Genomic DNA, 17,824 nt, shown 5'->3' on the forward strand with positions numbered 1-17,824 from the left:
AATTTGGAGGCTATCAAAAATTGAATGGGAGAGTACTAGCATGCCTGCAGTTTTCAGAATCAATAATATCCTAAAGTAAGTTACTTTAAGAAAAAATATATGACTTACCTTTAGGCTTCTCAAAATTAGCCTAGGTAATGCCGCTTCTTATCCTCTCCACCACTCTTGCTAGAGTAAAATAAAATTCATTGCACAAAATTCAATTCTAATTCCTGAAAAGTTCCCCATCATATTTTTCTTTAAAGTTATTTTTTTAATTCAGTTTATTTATTTATTTTTGGCTGCGTTGGGTCTACATTGCTGCTTGCAGACTTTCCCTAGTTGCAGTGAGTGGGGGTTACTCTTCGTTGCAGTGCGCAGGCTTCTCATTGCAGTGGCTTCTCTTGTTGCGGAGTACAGGCTCTTGGCACACAGGCTTCAGTCGTTGTGGCACGCAGGCTCAGTAGTTGTGGAGCATGGGCTTAATTGCTCCACAGCATGTGGGATCTTCCCAGACCAGGGCTTGAACCCATGTCCCCGGCATTGGCAGGCGGATTCTTAACCATTGCACCACCAGGGAAGCCCTAAAGTTATTAATTTAGGTTAAAAATTCATCAGTTGCAAATGTAAAGACATTTTATAACAGTTTTTTTCCCAAAACATTTCTTTTGTTCCGTAGATGTTATTAAGGAGGATAACGAAGAATACAGGACATGCTATGGAAGAGCTAGGTAGGTACCTCTCACCCTAAAGATCTAACATGACCATCTCTTATCATCGTTTCTTCAGAGAGGCAATGGTTTTGATAATGAAACTGATCTTTGAGGAGATCTACTTACTATCAATAATAAAATGAATAACTTCAACAATCAACATGATCGTATCTTTGACTGGATGAGAATAGTGTAATATTACCCCTCCACATTTGTTCTCTCTGCCTTATACCACAGTGAAGGACTTTTAATTTCTGTTTAAAGAAAACACATTTGCATGCCATGGTTATGCATGTCTTTATCACCTTATAAATTCTGTTTTCTTCCAAACATACCTTCCTGAGCAACACAAGGAAAGAAGCTATTTTTTCCTCCGTTTGCCACAGAGTTGCCATCTGACAATTTAGGCTTTAAAACGAGTTGAAATCGGAACAGAGCCTCACAGATCGCTGATGTGACTGCTAGGAGACTCAGTGCCCAAACGTGACAACAGCCTGTTCTCTGAATCACACCAATTCATGGTCCTAGTGCAGCACAAATCCTGGGAGTGAGACAGACACATCCCTATAGCACAGTGTTTACATGTATGGAGAAGAAGGGGGTTTGGTACCAGATGGTGGACAACAAAAGAACACAGCAAGCCTGGGAATGAGGCCAAGCATGAGAGATCTTGCATGGCAGATGGTTGTCAAGCCAGACAAGAGGTCATGACCAAGAAAAAGTCCTAAGTGGATGAAACTCTCATGGGCATCCAGGAATCCACATCAGACAGGCAGGAGAACATAGATGAGTGATCTAGATGCCCAGGCAGGACAGGTGGAAATGACCCAGGAGGAGTGAGAGAACTTGATCAGAAGCCATATTTAAGCACACAGTCTGTAGTCAGAAATCTTCATTTAAACAGAATGAAAAATTGGGTCATGAACTCCAGACCTAGAGCCCAGGAGAGCCTCTCAGTGTCCAGCATAGGTGCTTCAGTATAATTTTGATCCTAGGACTAGGGCTGTCTGTCCTTCACGGGCTTAGACACAGGTATGGGCTGCCAACAAGAAAATGTCAGGCAGAATTCTGTAACTACTGGTGAATTTTGATTGATTGTAGAGACCTCTTCAGGGAGAGATACATTTCCCTGTGGTGAGGGTTATACTCCATGAGTTTAAAGAAGAAATATTAGCTTACTGTCCACATGAAATATTTAAGCAATGTCCTATTTCCTCTGAAAATATTTTGTTATTTTTCAGGCTACTTAGAGTATGACCACCCAGAAATCGCTGTCACTATGAAAACAAAGGAGGAGATTAATGTCATGCTCAGTTTGGCTAGAGAAATTGTTAAAGTTTTCAGGTTAAAAGGAATTCTTCATAAAATTGAAGGTTTTGAAATTAATAAGGTATGGTAGAATATTTTCAAAACAAATATACTTACTTGATATATAATTATTTATGATCATCAAACCTACTTTTGGCTCTTTCCAATATAGGCCATTCCTGCAATATAAATATATAACTTAAAATAGTTGTCTAAAGAAAAGCACCTATCAGAGAGAGTTTCCTTCCTGCAGTTCTATTGGTCAACTTCCCTTTCCTTTCTTGCCATAGTGAGGGACAACTTCTTTCTACGCTTTGCACCCAGACTAAAGGTATAATGAAACTATTCCTCATCCTAGGCTAAACTGGGTATCAATATGTTCCTGGGAGTTACCTGTGACACTCAAACAACTTTTTCCATAAAAACTATGATTTATAAGAACATTCAATTATAGGGTAAGAATTAATTACATTTCCTTTCTCTAAGTTATTTAAATGGTACTGTGACATGTAAAAAGTTAGAGAGGGTCCCAACTCATTCTGTAAGTATAAAATTTATTCCCCAAATCGAGAATAGTATAAGGGGAAAAAAGTTATTATACTTGTGAATACATATATAAAACTTTTTAACACAATAGTAGCTAGTTGAATCTGGCATAATACACTATGACTAAGAAGGTTTTGTCTCCCAAAATAGCTATATAACTCACTTATTAAGAGATCAAAGAAGAAAAGTCATTTGATAAAATCCAACTCTCATTCAGAATGTTCAAAGGCTAATAAAAGAAGTAACATCCTTAACTGGATAAAAAGTATCTATTAAAAATCTGAAGCAAACATTGTATTAGATGGCAAAATATTTAGAATTATTCCCATTAAAGTCAGAACAGTACCATTCCAGGTAGTGAATGCTGTGCTTGTAAGTCTTAGCCAGATCAAGAAGAAAAATAAAAGGAACTTGAGAGATGGAAGTTTTGGAAAAAGAATAAAACTGTTATTTCCTATTGATTGTTTAATCTAAAACCCTAGAGAATTAACTTAAAATTGATAATATAGGATCAATAAAATAATTCAATAAGGTTTCCAGAAACAAGATCAACTTTCGAAATTATTCCACAACTAAAGAAAATGTGGAAAAATATTGTATTCACAATAGCAATTAAAAACTCTAAATCCTTAAGAATGAACCTAAGGTAAAATATGTATAACACCACATGGCAAGAACTAAAAGGCATAAAAAAAAAATAAGTCTCCTTGAAAACAGGACCATGGAAATTATAGCATCTGAGGAATAGAAAGTAAAAGATAGAAGAAAAGTGAGCAGAGTCTAAGGGACCTGTGAGATACCATCAAGTGGACCAACACATGCGATGTATATGTCCCAAGAAGACAAGAGAGAGAGAAAGGAACAGACAGGAAATTTAAAGAAATATTGGCTGAAAACTTTCTAAATTTGATGTAAGGCATGAATATTAACATCCAGGAAGCTCAGTGAACTTCAAGTAGGGTGAACTCAAATAGACCCACATCAAGGCACATTGTAATCAAATTGCTGAAAGATAAAGAGAGAATTTTGAAATCAGCAATAGAGAAAAAATTCATCACATACAAAGGATCCTCAATAAGATTATCAGCAGATTTCTCATCAGAAACTTTGGAGACCAGAAGAAAATGGGCTGATATATACAAAGTACTAAAAGAAAAAATAGTAAACTAAGAATCCTATATCCAGCAAAAATGTCCTTAGAAGTGAGAGGGAAATTAAGACACTTTCAGACAAACAAAATCTGAGGGAGTTCATTACCACTATACCTGCCCTGAAAGAAATTCTAAAACATGTCATGAAGATTGAAATGAAAGGACACTGGACAATAACTCAAACCCATAGGAAGAAATAAAAATCTCAGTAAAGGTAAATACATGGGCAATTATTAAAGCTAGTATTATTGTAATAATTGTATCTGACTCCATTTTTTTTTTGTTTTCTACATGATTTAAGAAAGTAATATATTTTTAAAGTAATTATTAGTCTAAAAGCTAGAATTATTACAGCTTTGGCTTGTAATGTCATATTTAAGAGATGAATGCATTTTTAAAAATATTTAGTTTGTGTTTTGGACAGACAACACATAAAGATGTAATATTATGACATCAACTGCAAGGGGTGGGGATGAAGCTGTTAAAGGAGCAGAGTTTTGTATGTTATGGAAGTTAAACTGTTATAAATTCAAATTAGAGTGTTATATTCTAGGATGCTAAATGTAACCCCTGTGGTAATAGAAAAGAAAATAACTAAAGAATTACATATAAATAAATGAGAAAGGAGTTTTAAGTGTTTCACTACAGAAAATCAACTAAATACAAAAGAAGAGAGTAATGCAGAAAATGAGAGACAAAAAAGGATACAAGATAATGAAAAGATGATCCACAAAAAGGTAGAGGAAATTTTCAAAATAAATATATCCAAAAAAGTGCTCATGTTCAGAATATATAAAAATATCTTACAAATCAATAAGAACAGGACAGAAAATTCATTTAAAAAAAAAATCAGCAAAAGATATGAACAGGCACTTCCTAACAGAGAATATTCTAGAGGCCAATAAACATAAGAAAAGATGCCAAATATCATCATCATAAGCTTAATGCAAATTAAACCCAAAAGTAAATACAAATACACAACCATCAGAATACTTAAAATTAAAATAAAAACAAAAATACTGGCAATACCAAGTGTCGGCAACTGGAACATTAGAGTGGGAATATAAACTGATGCAATCACTTTGGAAAATTATTTGGCAGAATCTACTAAATTTGGACATATACATATCTTAAGACCCAGAAATTAGATTATATAACCATATATACAACAGAAATGAGTACATATGTACAGCAAACAAGTATTCACTGCAGCATTTCAAAAGTCCAAAACTGGAACAGCCCAAATGTCAATCAACAACAGATAAATAAAGCTGTGGTATATTCATAAAATATAATACTACACAACAGTGAAAATGAAATGAATGAATGTTTACTCCTTGCAACATTATAGATGAATCTCAGAAACATAATGTTGAGCAGATGAAACCAGACACAACTAAGTACATACTCGTTGATTTCATGCAGATAAAGTTCAAAACCAGACAAAGCTAAACTATGGTAATAGAAAAAGAGTGACTAATTTGGGGTAGAAGTAATGACTAGAAGAGAACATAAGGGAGGATTCTAGGGTTCAATAAATGTTTTATTTTTTAATCTGGGTGCTGGTTACGCAGATATTTTCATGTGGTAAATGTTCTTTGATGGACATTATGATTTGTGCACTTTTTGCATATGTGCTATACTTCGGTAAAAGATTTCTTTATTTTTCTTAGTTTCTGCTTTATAACAAAGTGAATCAGCTATACATATACATATATCCCCATATCTCCTCCCTCTTGCATCTCCCTCCCATCCTCCTTATCCCACCTCTCTAGGTGGTCTCAAAGCACCGAGCTGATCTCCCTGTGCTATGCGGCTGCTTCCCCTAGCTATCTATTTTACATTTGGTAGCTGGGACGAAGTGAGAGAGTGGCATGGACATATAAGATTTACTTTTAAAAGTAATCTGTGACTTCAGAATAATGATAACATAGAAAAATGCTATAACGGGAGAGGTTGAAGGTTTCCATGGAAGAACAAAAATCTCAGAAAAGCAAGAAAAGGAAATAGTATAAAACCATAATTGTTTTAAACATTCTGTGAACACCAATTTTGTTCATCTCCTTTCTTAACTTTTGTGGTTTTAGTTAATAATGGCCAGAAAAAGAGAGATACTTGATCTTCAACCTATGTACAAACCTCTTACTGTTGACAAAGCACTCTATCATATTCCATGGCTAGATAAAGACCAAGACTATATAAGCTTTATTCAGGTAATATTTGTATTTGCTAGTAATACTATCTCTAACGTATCAGCAAATGATATTTTAAAAGGTAAAGATTTAACCATGATACTCTTCAGTTTTAAATTACCTAAATGTCATTGATTACCTGTAGGATAAAATCAAAATCTCTTTGAATGACATGCAAAGTTCTCCCACAATCTGCCTCCTGCCTACCTCTCCATCTTTACTTTCTGTTACCCATGTGTCATATACCCCATACTCTATTTATACTGAACCACTCATGGTACCCCAAGAACTTTATACTGTTCTTTAAGTCCATTCCTCTGTGAGTGCTATTTACTTATCTTGAAATGCTCTTTGCTTTCATTTTTTCCCCCAAAACCTCCTCTGCTTATTGCTTCTCTGGAAACACCCCCACCACAGGTACTCTGAAAAGCAGGCTTTAGAGTCAAATACCCCACCAGTAGAAGAACATCCTATGGTCCATCCAGAGTTTGGAAGACCAAAGGAATCACCACTGTTACTGTATATCTTTATTATAGCATCATTACATTATATTACAATTATTATCTTTACATCTCTCTCCCCTACTATAATTTTTACCTCATCCAGCTTTTGAATACTCAACTCCTACCATGTAGCATCTCACATAGCGGGTGTTCAGTAAGTGTTTGTGGGATGAACAAATAAAGAGATTTAACCTGTTCTATTAACATCTTTTTCTATATCAAATAAGTAACAAAAGACAAATTATATTTTTTCACCTGCTTAAAATATTTTGAATGAATGAATTTTTTTATTACTTCATCAGCTGTTTAGAGCACGAGTATGTATAAGACACATATGTGCCATTAGTTTCTATCTGTCCTATCTTTCATCCAAATGAAATATTTTCATCCTTCTACTACATTCTTATTCCTAGATTAGATTGTTTTTTAATCTACGTATGAACACCCCATCTGAAATTACATATACCTGTGAATATCCACCTTCTTCTGTTAGCCATAATTCCTATTTTCTCTTACAAATTTATTACTAACACAAAATTTCAGGTATTTTAAAGTAACATTTACTTTAAAAATGTACAACTTTTAAAAAAATGTAAACTCCAATCACCACTAAAATATTATTTATGGCTTATGTATTTGGTGATATTTTTTAGGAAAGATCCAGAGTTGTAACATTTGATTGTGGAAATGATATATTTGAAGAAGGTGATGAGCCCCAAGGAATATATGTAATTATTTCAGGCATGGTAAAGGTAAGGCAGAGACATTTATAAATGCCCTTGTGAGCACTAGTTAAAAAGTTACATAATACAGAATAAATACCTTTCAATGTTAAGAACTCCATTATTCCTTTTTTTGGACAGCAGCTGTTATCCAAACAACAATTTTCTTCCTCAGACACAATGATAATACCAGCCATCACCTTTAAGTCATACGTTGCTATTGATAACAAGAAACCTCAAAGGATCAGCATTAAGATGGAAAATTATAATATACATTGTTATTTAGCTTATGTTTGAGTTGGGCTTTTAGCCATTCTAAGACAAGTATAGGTTGAGTGAGTAGGTGGGATCAGAAAGATCAGAGTATTTAAGAATGCTTTTTTTCCAAGTCATTGCTAATTTAATAAATTCACTTTAAAAGTTATGAGTAATACGTGTTCTCAAACATATAAATATTAAAACTGTTAAAACCAAAGGGGGAAAAAGCCATAAATTAAATAGTTTTGGTAAATTAACTGGCCTATGTATTTTTTTTCTTTCTTTGTTCCTGAACAGCTTCAAAGATCAAAGCCAGGTTTGGGAATTGACCAAATAATCTGGGAGTCAGAGGAGAAAGATTACCAAATAACTTACACAGACTTTGTGATCAGTGGGGCAATAATAGGAGAGCTAAACTGCTTGACTAATGAACCTATGAAATATTCTGCCACCTGCAAAACTGTAGTGGAGGTCAGAAAACATCACCTAATGTCTTACTGTTGTACTTTGTTAAATATCTAGTACAAAATTTAAGGTTATTTTTGTACTTGTATATGTTTACAGTCTAGCGACAATTTTTTAAAAAATAAGGATGATAAAGAAATAAAACTTGTTATAAAATTTTATGAACACACTATAATGTCCTAACAAAATGGTTTGTAAAAGTTAACCTACCATATTGAAACAAGGATTTAACCAGAAAAACTGGTTATATGAGATCTCTCATGGGAAAATTAGATGGGATATGTTAACTATCAATACCATAATTTGGAGGGTAAGGAAGGGAACAAGTCAAAGAGCTGGGGTTTATTACTAGAAAAGTTGAGCAAAGTGGACGGAAGTTTCCTGACACACAATTGAGGACAAAATCCTCAAAGCAGCAGAGACTTCCACTGGCCTAATGTGAACTCAGAAAAAATAATGACTGTAAATAATTGAACCTCCAAAATATATAAAAACCCATAAGTCGATAATGACACCTATTTTTTTATTCCATAAAGGTTGCTAGGATATCAATTTATGTCTCTGAAAATGGATTGCTTCTTTTTTTTTAAAGGACCGTGTTTTATTTATTATTTTTTTACTATATATATATATATATATATTATTATTTTTTTTTTTTTGGCCATGCTACACAGCTTGCGGGATATTAGTTCCCCAACCAAGGGTCAAACCCGGACCCCTGGCAGTGGAAGCCCGGAGTCCTAACCACTGGACCACCAGGGAATTCTGGATTGCTTCTTTTAAAAAAGAAAAAATTAAACATTTATCTTGCCTTTCCTCTATGAACTCTTTCAAGGAAGCTAAAAAGAAAAAAAAATGAAAAATTCTTCTGTGTAGAAGAATTCCAGCTAACAAATATAGAATGACAGAATTAGAATATCTCCATTTTGCCATCCCTAATGAAGTAATAAAACCTCTGTCAGAATGTCTATCATCAAAAAGTCTACAAATAACAATGGGACTTCCCTGCCAGTCCAGTGTTTAAGACTCTGTGCTTCCACCATAGGGGCCCCAGGTTTGATCCCTGGTTGGGGAACTAAGATCCCACATACTGCAAGGTGTGGTCAAAAAGTGAAAAAAAAAAAAAGTCTGCAAATAACAAATGTTGGTGAGGATGTGGATAAAGGGATGCCTAGTACACTGTTTGTGGGAATGTAAATTTGTGCCACTATGGAAAACAGTATGGAGGTTCCTAAAAACTAACAATAGAGCTACCATATAATCCAGGAATTCTGCTCTTGGATAGGTATATGAAGAAAATGAAAACATTAATTCGAAAAGATACATGTACCCCAGTGTTCACAGCAGTATTATTTATAACAGCCAAAACATGGAAGCAACCTAAGTGGTAATATATATATATATATTATATACATATATATGGTAATATTACTAAGCCATAAAAAAAGAATGAAATTCTGCCATTTGCAACAACATGGTTGGACCTGGAGGGTATTAACGTTTAGTGAAATAAGTCAGAGAAAGACAAATACTATAAGTTATCACTTATATGTGGAATCTAAAAAAAGAAAACAAACAAATTAATATGACAAAACAGAAATGGACTCACAGATACAGGAAACAAATTAGTGGTCACCAATAGGGAGAGGGAAGGGGTTGGGACAAAATAAGGGTAGAGGATTAAGAGGTACAAACTACTATGTATAAAATAAATAAGCTACAAAAATATATTGCACAGTACAGGGAATAGAGTCAATACTTTGTAATAACTTTAAATGGAGTATAATCTATAATAATATTGGATCACTATGTTGTACACCTGAAACTAGTATAATATTGTAGATCAACTATGCTTTAATTTTAAAAATTGGGCAAAGGATTTGAACAGATACTTCACAAAAGAATATACAAATTGCCCATAAACAGATGAAGAAAATAATCAATATCATTAGCTCTCAGAGAAATGCAAATTAAAATCATGATAAGTTATCACTACACACCTACTACATTGGCTAAAAATAAAAAAACTGAACAGTGTATTAGCAAGGATGTGAAGCAACTGAAATTCTCATACATGGCTAGTTAAAGGGTAAAATGTTACAACTTCATCTGAAAACAGTTTGGCAGTTTCTCATAAGGTTAAATACACACTTACCCTATTACCCAGCAACCCCACTCATAGATACTTACTAAGAGAAATTAAAACCAACATACACAATGTCTTCTGTATTCATAGCAGCTTATTCCTAATAGCCAATAGTCTGTTCATTGTTAGTATCCGCATTTTATTATTGACCAAAACACTCGCTCCCCTCAAATAATGTGTTTTTAGAAATACTTATGTCTTTAGAAAAGGTTAAATGATCTTTGATACTTGGTTTTCTATTTTTTTCAGAATCTGTAAGAATAATAAAGAACCTCTCATTGGATCATGTAGTCTTTTAGTGCTTAGTGTATGACAAGATTGCACAAATATTTATTAAATAGATACATTTTATTAGGTTTCCAGGAAATAACATGAATCTATATAATTGAAATTATTAGCTTTAATGTTACATATATAAATGGGAAAACCTCATTTCATTAAATCATGGGTGCACAGGATGAAATGTTAAACTGATATCCTCTGGGACTTCCCTGGCAGTCAGGTGGTTAAGACTTCGTCTCCCAATGCAGGGAGTGTGGGTTCCATCCCAGGTTGGGAAACTAAGATCCCACATGCCTCGTGGCCAAAAAACCAAAACATAAAACAAGCAATATTGGAACAAATTCAACAAAAGACTTTAAAAAAATTGATATCCTCTTCTTTCCAGGCATACTTTATTCCCAAACATCACTTGTATGAAGCTTTTGAACAATTCTATCCTCACATTGAATATAAAATGTGGCTAAAACTTGGACTTTCTATTACTGCCAAAAAAATCAGGGAACATTTATCTTATGAGGTAAGAGGTGTTTATATAAAATTGTATTTCTCTCTGAGTGAAATAGCCCTAAAGTTTTGTTAGAAATTAACTATTTAGGAATTTATATTAAACTTTATAAACAATAGACTATGAAATTGTGTTTTTCTTATAGGATTGGAATTACAAGATGCAGTTAAAACTCTGTAACGTTTATGTAAAAAATATACCAAAGAACACCAAAACTGATATCTATGGTGAAACTGTAATTTATGTCATCCTCATTCATGGAGCTGTGGAAGATTGTCAGTTACGAAAAGCTTATAAGGCTCCTTTCTTAATTCCTATAACATGCCATCAGGTAAAGAAATATTGATTCAAATCTTCAGGTCAATATGCCATTTGTCCAATGTGTTAATGTTAGAAAAATTGTCACTTTTCCACCTTCCCATTCTCTCCCTTTCCCCCACCACCTCCATACCCCCCCCCCCCACACACACACACCACACACCAAATTAATTGATTGCTTTTGCACTGGGTAGCCCAAACACCAAGCTATTCCTATTCACTGTCAATGAATTGGGCCAAGCTATACATTTTAACCACAGTTAGATTTTGGTGCAACTGTAAATAGCAAAAGAGGACCTATTAAGTTCATGTACATATTGCAGAAGGACTACTCTCTCTGGACTGTAACAGCAGTGCTCTAAAAATGTTCTGTCAGTCCCATGCTGAAGTGAGTACCAGTGGTATTTCCCCAGATACTTTCAAAGTGAATGTAGAAATGAAGGACTTCTCATATTTAAGCTGTTGGGTTACCCTTCCAATTAAAATGAGAAGCTGTGCCATGAGAAGAAAGAAAGAAGTAAGACTGTATTATGTGTGTGTCTGTGTGTGTGTAGAGTAAGAGAGGCACATGTCAGGAGGAATCAGAGGACACATAAAATACAGCTAAAGAAAGTAACTTGAAAGAGGGACCTAGAGTCAATTAAATCAGGTACTTTTTAAAAGCAACTATGACAGAAACAGTGCTAGATGCTAAAGTGGTCAAGATGAATGAGACTTTAAGCTTGCCCTCAAGAGATCTCTCAACCAAGCGAAAAGAAACATATATAAATAGATTAATAAACATTTACAGCTATGGTAGAAGTGCTTAAAAGGTAGATTTGGGACACAAGGAAAAAACTGAGGTGGGAATAAGAGGAATTCTAAGCTGAGAAACAGTCACAAGAAAATTTTCTACGTGGATGCCACTAGCATCAATTTGATGCCAAGTGAGAGGAAGTAAAACATTATTCTTAACTATGGTGCTCCCCAACTCTATTCTTGAATACATAACAATAGAGCTTAGTTGGGGGGTGCTGGTTGGGAATTTAGAGGACCAAGTAAGAGATTCTCAAGGCAGCCCAAACCTGCCCAACTCTGTCTACTCTCCTAGGCATAAAACTCTGCTCACTGTGGATTTGGGCACCAATGTTATTCAAAGCATATTGAAGACAGTCACAAGGTTGGAAGATTTCTTGAAATCCATTGATTTTCAAACTTCCTTCCTGCCACATAGAAAAACTTTCTGGGTGATATTTTAAAGGGTCATTGATGATTAACTCGATTATTTTTCTCATTTGTAATAAAAATGAGCAAAATAATTAAAAATCAGTGAAAGTATGTAGAATATTGACTCTCACAAAACTAACATATCCAGGTATTTAAAGATATCTAATATCTATTGCTACTGTCAATTTTCAGGCCCAGATATTTAGAGAGGGTCTGAGATAGTAGCCTAACAGAAACATTCAACTGTATGATATAGCTTGTAATCTGTCAACTTTCAGATACAAGGCACTGAAGATTTCACAAAGGTAACAATTGTTCGAACTGCGATTGATTCAAAAAAATTCAGGTGGAACACTAGAAAGTATATAACTTCACGTAAACGTGCTCATCCTGTAGCATCAGGTATGTTAGATTTCTTTGAGCAATTGGGAACTTACTTTCCTTTTGTAAAATACTCCTATATGTATTTGGAAACTTGTATGCATTCTACCTAGAGTGTAGAACCCTGAGGAATTCCTGAGGAATCCTTTTAACTGCCATATTTGATATCCAATGTGTGAATTAAAACTGAGAACATCTAAGTTATTAGAAATTTTAATATTTAATCTATAAAAACAAACACATATAATAGTATTATATATTATACACATTATTTGTGTATAAAAGTAATTAATGAGGGAATTCCTAATTCATCCCAAAAGTTAAAATATTTTATATAGCAGTAATAGTGAAAATATTGTTGCACTGTCTGAACAACAGAGATATAAATCATGTGACTAAATGAATAACTTTATTATTTTAAAAAATTTTTTTTAATTTTTTTATACAACAGGTTCTTATTAGTCATCCGTTTTATAAACATCAGTGTATACATGTCCATCCCAATCGCCGAATTCATCACACACCCCCCCCCAACCCCACACAGCTTTCCCCCCTTGGTGTCCATACATTTATTCTCTACATCTGTGTGTCTATTTCTGCCCTGCAAACTGGTTCATCTGTACCATTTTTCTAGGTTCCACATATATGCGTTAATATACGATATTTGTTTTTCTCTTTCTGACTTACTTCAGTCTGTATGACAGTCTCTAGATCCATCCATGTCTCCACAAATGACCCAATTTCGTTCCTTTTTATGGCTGAGTAATATTCCGTTGTATATATGTACCACATCTTCTTTATCAATTCAGCTGTCGATGGGCATTTAGGTTGCTTCCATGACCTGGCTATTGTAAATAGTGCTGAAATGAACATTGGGCTGCAGATGTCTTTTTGAATCATGGTTTTCTCTGGGTATATGCCCAGTAGTGAGGTTGATGGATCATATGGTAATTCTATTTTTAGCTTTTTAAGGAAACTCCATACTGTTCTGCATAGTGGCTGTATCAATTTACATTCCCACCAACATTACAAGAGAGTTCCCTTTTCTCCACACTCTCTCCAGCATTTGTTGTTTGCAGATTTTCTGATGATGCCCATTCTAACTGGTGTGAGGTGACACCTCATTGTAGTTTTGATTTGCATTTCTCTAATGATTAGTGATGTTGAGCAGCTTTTCATGTGCTTCTTGGCCATCTGTATGTCTTCTTTGGAGAAATGTCTATTTAGGTCTTCTGCCCATTTTTGGATTGGGTTGTTTGTTTTTTTAATATTGAGCTGCATGAGCTGTTTATATATTTTGGAGATTGATCCTTTGTCCATTGATTCATTTGCAAATATTTTCTTCCATCGTGAGGGTTGTCTTTTGGTCTTGTTTGTAGTTTCCTTTGCTGTGCAAAAGCTTTTAAGTTTCATTAGGTCCCATTTGTTTATTTTTGTTTTTATTTCCATTACTCTAGGAGGTGGATCAAAAAAGATCTTGCTGTGATTTATGTCAAAGAGTGTTCTTCCTATGTTTTCCTCTAAGAGTTTTATAGTGTCTGGTCCTACATTTAGGTCTCTAATCCATTTTGAGTTTATTTTGTATATGGTGTTAGGGAGTGTTCTCATTTCATTCTTTTACATGTAGCTGTCTAGTTTTCCCATCACCACTTACTGAAGAGACTGTCTTTTCTCCATTGTATATCCTTGCCTCCTTTGTCATAGATTAGTTAACCATAGGTGCGTGGGTTTATCTCTGAGCTTTCTATCTTGTTCCATTGATCTATATTTCTGTTTTCATGCCAGTACCATATTGTCTTGATTACTGCAGCTTTCTAGTATAGTCTGAAGTCAGGGAGTCTGATTCCTCCAGCTACATTTTTGTTCCTCAAGACGGCTTTGGCTAATCGGGGTCTTTTGTGTCTCCATACAAATTTTAAGATTTTTTGTTCTAGTTCTATAAAAAATGCCATTGGTAATTTGATAGGGATTGCATTGAATCTGTAAATTGCTTTGGGTAGTATAGTCATCTTCCCAATATTGATTGTTCCAATCCAAGAACACGGTATATCTCTCCATCTGTTGGTATCATCTTTAATTTCTTTCATCAGTGTCTTATACCTTTCTGCATACAGGTCTTTTGTCTCCCTATGCAGGTTTACTCCTAAGTATTTTATTCTTTTTGTTGCAGTGGTAAATGAGAGTGTTTCCTTAGTTTTTCTTTCAAATTTTCATCATTAGTGTATAGGAATGGAAGAGATTTCTGTGCATTAATTTTGTATCCTGCAACTTTACCAAATTCATTGATTAGCTCTAGTAGGTTTCTGGTGGAATCTTTAGGATTCTGTACGTATAGTGTCATATCATCTGCAAACAGTGACAGTTTTACTTCTTCTTTTCCAACTTGTATTATTTTATTTCTTTTTCTTCTCTGATTTCTGTGGCTAAGACTTCCAAAACTATGTTGAATAATAATGGTGAGAGTGGACATCCTTGCCTTATTCCTGATCTTAGAGGAAATGCTTTCAGAATTTCGCCATTGAGAATGATGTTTGCTGTGGGTTTGTCGTATATGGCCTTTATTATGTTGAGGTAGGTTCCCTCTATGCCCACTTTCTGGAGAGTTTTTATCATAAATTGGTGTTGAATTTTGTCAAAAGCTTTTTCTGTATCTATTGAGATGATCAAATGGTTTTTATTCTTCAATTTGTTAATATGGTGTATCACATTGATTGATTTGCATATATTGAAGAATCCTTGCATCCGTGGGATAAATCCCACTTGATCATGGTGTATGATCCCTTTAATGTGTTGTTGTATTCTGTTTGCTAGTATTTTGTTGAGTATTGTTGCATCTATATTCATCAGTGATATTTGTCTGTAATTTTCTTTTTTTGTAGTATCTTTGTCTGGTTTTGGTATCAGGGTGATGGTGGCCTCATAGAATGAGTTTGGGAGTGTTTCTTCTGCTGCAATTTTTTGGAAGAGTTGAGAAGGATGGGTGTTAGCTCTTGTCTAAATGTTTGATAGAATTCACCTGTGAAGCCATCTGGTCCTGGAAATTTGTTTTTTTGGAAGATTTTTTTTTTTTTTTTTTTTTTTTTTTTTGCGGTACGCGGGCCTCTCACTGTTGTGGCCTCTCCTGTTGCGGAGCACAGGCTCCGGACACGCAGGCCCAGCGGCCATGGCTCACGGGCCCAGCCGCTCCGCGGCATGTGGGATCCTCCTGGACCAGAGCACGAACCCGTGTCCCCTGCATCGGCAGGCGGACTCTCAACCCTGCGCCACCAGGGAAGCCCTGTTGGAAGATTTTTAATAACAGTTTCAATTTCATTACTTGTGATTGCTGTGTTCATATTTTCTATTTCTTCCTAGTTCAGTCTTGGAAGGTTATACCTTTCTAAAAATTTGTCTATTTCTTCCAGGTTGTCCATTTTATTGGCATAGAGTTGCTTGCAGTAGTCTCTTAGGATGCTTTGTATTTCTGCAATGTCTGTTGTAACTTCTCCTTTCTAATTTTATTGATTTGAGTCCTCTCCCTCTTTTTCTTGATGAGTCGGGCTAATGGTTTACAAATTTTGTTTATCTTCTCAAAGAACCAGCTTTTAGTTTTATTGATCTTTGCTGTTGTTTTCTTTGTTTCTATTTCATTGATTTCTGCTCTGATCTTTATGATTTCTCTCCTTCTGCTAACATTGGGTTTTGTTTGTTCTTCTTTCTCTAGTTCCTTAGGTGTAAGGTTAGATTGTTTATTTGAGATTTTTCTTGTTTCTTCAGGTAGGCTTGTATAGCTATAAACTTCCCTCTTAGAACTGCTTTTGCTGCATCCCATAGGTTTTGGATCATTGTGTTTTCTTTGTCATTTGTCTCTAGGTATTTTTTGGTTTCCTCTTTGATGTCTTCAGTGATCTCTTGGTTATTTAGTAACATATTGTTTAGCCTCATTTAATCATGTGTTTCTGTTTTTTACATTTCTTTCCCTGTAATTGATATCTAATCTTATAGTGTTGTGGTCATAAAAGACACTCGATACAATTTCAATTTTCTTAAATTTACCAAGGCTTGATTTGTTACCCAAGATATGATCTATCCTGGAGAAGATTCCATGAGCACTTGAGAAGAAAGTGTAATCTGCTGTTTTTCGATGGAATGTTCTATAAATATCGATTAAATCTATCTGGTCTATTGTGTGATGTACAGCTTGTGTTTCCTTATTAATTTTCTGTTTGGGTGACCTGTCCATTGGTGTAAGTGAGGTGTTAAAGTCCCCCACTATTATTGTGTTACTGTCAATTTCCTCTTTTGTAGCTGTTAACAGTTGCCTTATGTACTGAGGTGCTCCTATGTTAGGTGCATATATATTTATAATTGCTATATCTTCTTCTTGGATTGATCCCTTGATCATTATGTAGTGTCCTTCATTGTCTCTTGTAACATTCTTTATTTTAAAATCTATTTTATCTGATACGTGTATTGCTACTCCAGCTTTCTTTTGATTTCCATATGCATGGAATATCTTTTTCCATCCCCTCACTTTCAGTCTGTATGTGTCCCTAGGTCTGAAGTGTGTCTCTTGTAGAGAGCATATAGATGGGTCTTGGTTTTGTATCCATTCAGGAAGCCTGTGTCTTTTGGTTGGAGCATTTAATCCATTCATGTTTAGGGTAATTATCAACATGTATGTTCCTATGACCATTTTGTTAATTGTTTGGGGTTTGTTTTGTGGGTCCTTTTCTCCTCTTGTGTTTCCCACTTAGAGAAGTTCCTTTATCATTTGTTTTAGAGCTGATTTTGTGGTGCTGAATTCACTTAGTTTTTGCTTTTCTGTAAAGCTTTTGATTTCTCCATCAAATCTGAAAGAGATCCTTGCTGGGTATAGTGATCTTGGTTGTAGGTTCTTCCCTTTCATCTCTTTAAGTATATCATGCCACTCCCTTCTGGCTTGTAGAGTTTCTGCTGAGTTATCAGCTGTTAACCTTATTGGAGTTACCTTGTATGTTATTTGTCATTTTTCTCTTGTTGCTTTCAATAACTTTTCTTTGTCTTTGATTTTTTCCAATTTGATTACTATGTGTCTTGGCGTGTTTCTCCTTGGATTTATCTTGTATGGGACTCACTGCACTTCCTAGACTTGAGTGGCTATTTCCTTTCCCATGTTAGGGAAGTTTTC

General features: G+C 34.8%; 1 protein-coding gene across 1 annotated transcript in view; it reads left to right on the plus strand.

Moving 5' to 3' along the window:
• SLC9C1 (solute carrier family 9 member C1) overlaps nucleotides 1-17,824 on the plus strand; it is a gene marked incomplete at its 3' end in the record, with an annotated part of 93,443 nt that overhangs the window by 70,184 nt on the left and 5,435 nt on the right. The window contains exons 18-25 of the mRNA XM_082655321.1: nucleotides 659-710; nucleotides 1,934-2,082; nucleotides 5,785-5,910; nucleotides 7,046-7,144; nucleotides 7,670-7,843; nucleotides 10,651-10,782; nucleotides 10,916-11,101; nucleotides 12,573-12,696. Of these exons, the coding sequence (XP_082511447.1) occupies nucleotides 659-710; nucleotides 1,934-2,082; nucleotides 5,785-5,910; nucleotides 7,046-7,144; nucleotides 7,670-7,843; nucleotides 10,651-10,782; nucleotides 10,916-11,101; nucleotides 12,573-12,696 (1,042 nt within the window). The remainder of the gene's footprint in view (nucleotides 1-658; nucleotides 711-1,933; nucleotides 2,083-5,784; nucleotides 5,911-7,045; nucleotides 7,145-7,669; nucleotides 7,844-10,650; nucleotides 10,783-10,915; nucleotides 11,102-12,572; nucleotides 12,697-17,824) is intronic.

The sequence above is a fragment of the Grampus griseus genome (assembly GCF_964374135.1).
Source record: "Grampus griseus genome assembly, chromosome: 5".
Lineage (NCBI taxonomy): Eukaryota > Metazoa > Chordata > Mammalia > Artiodactyla > Delphinidae > Grampus > Grampus griseus.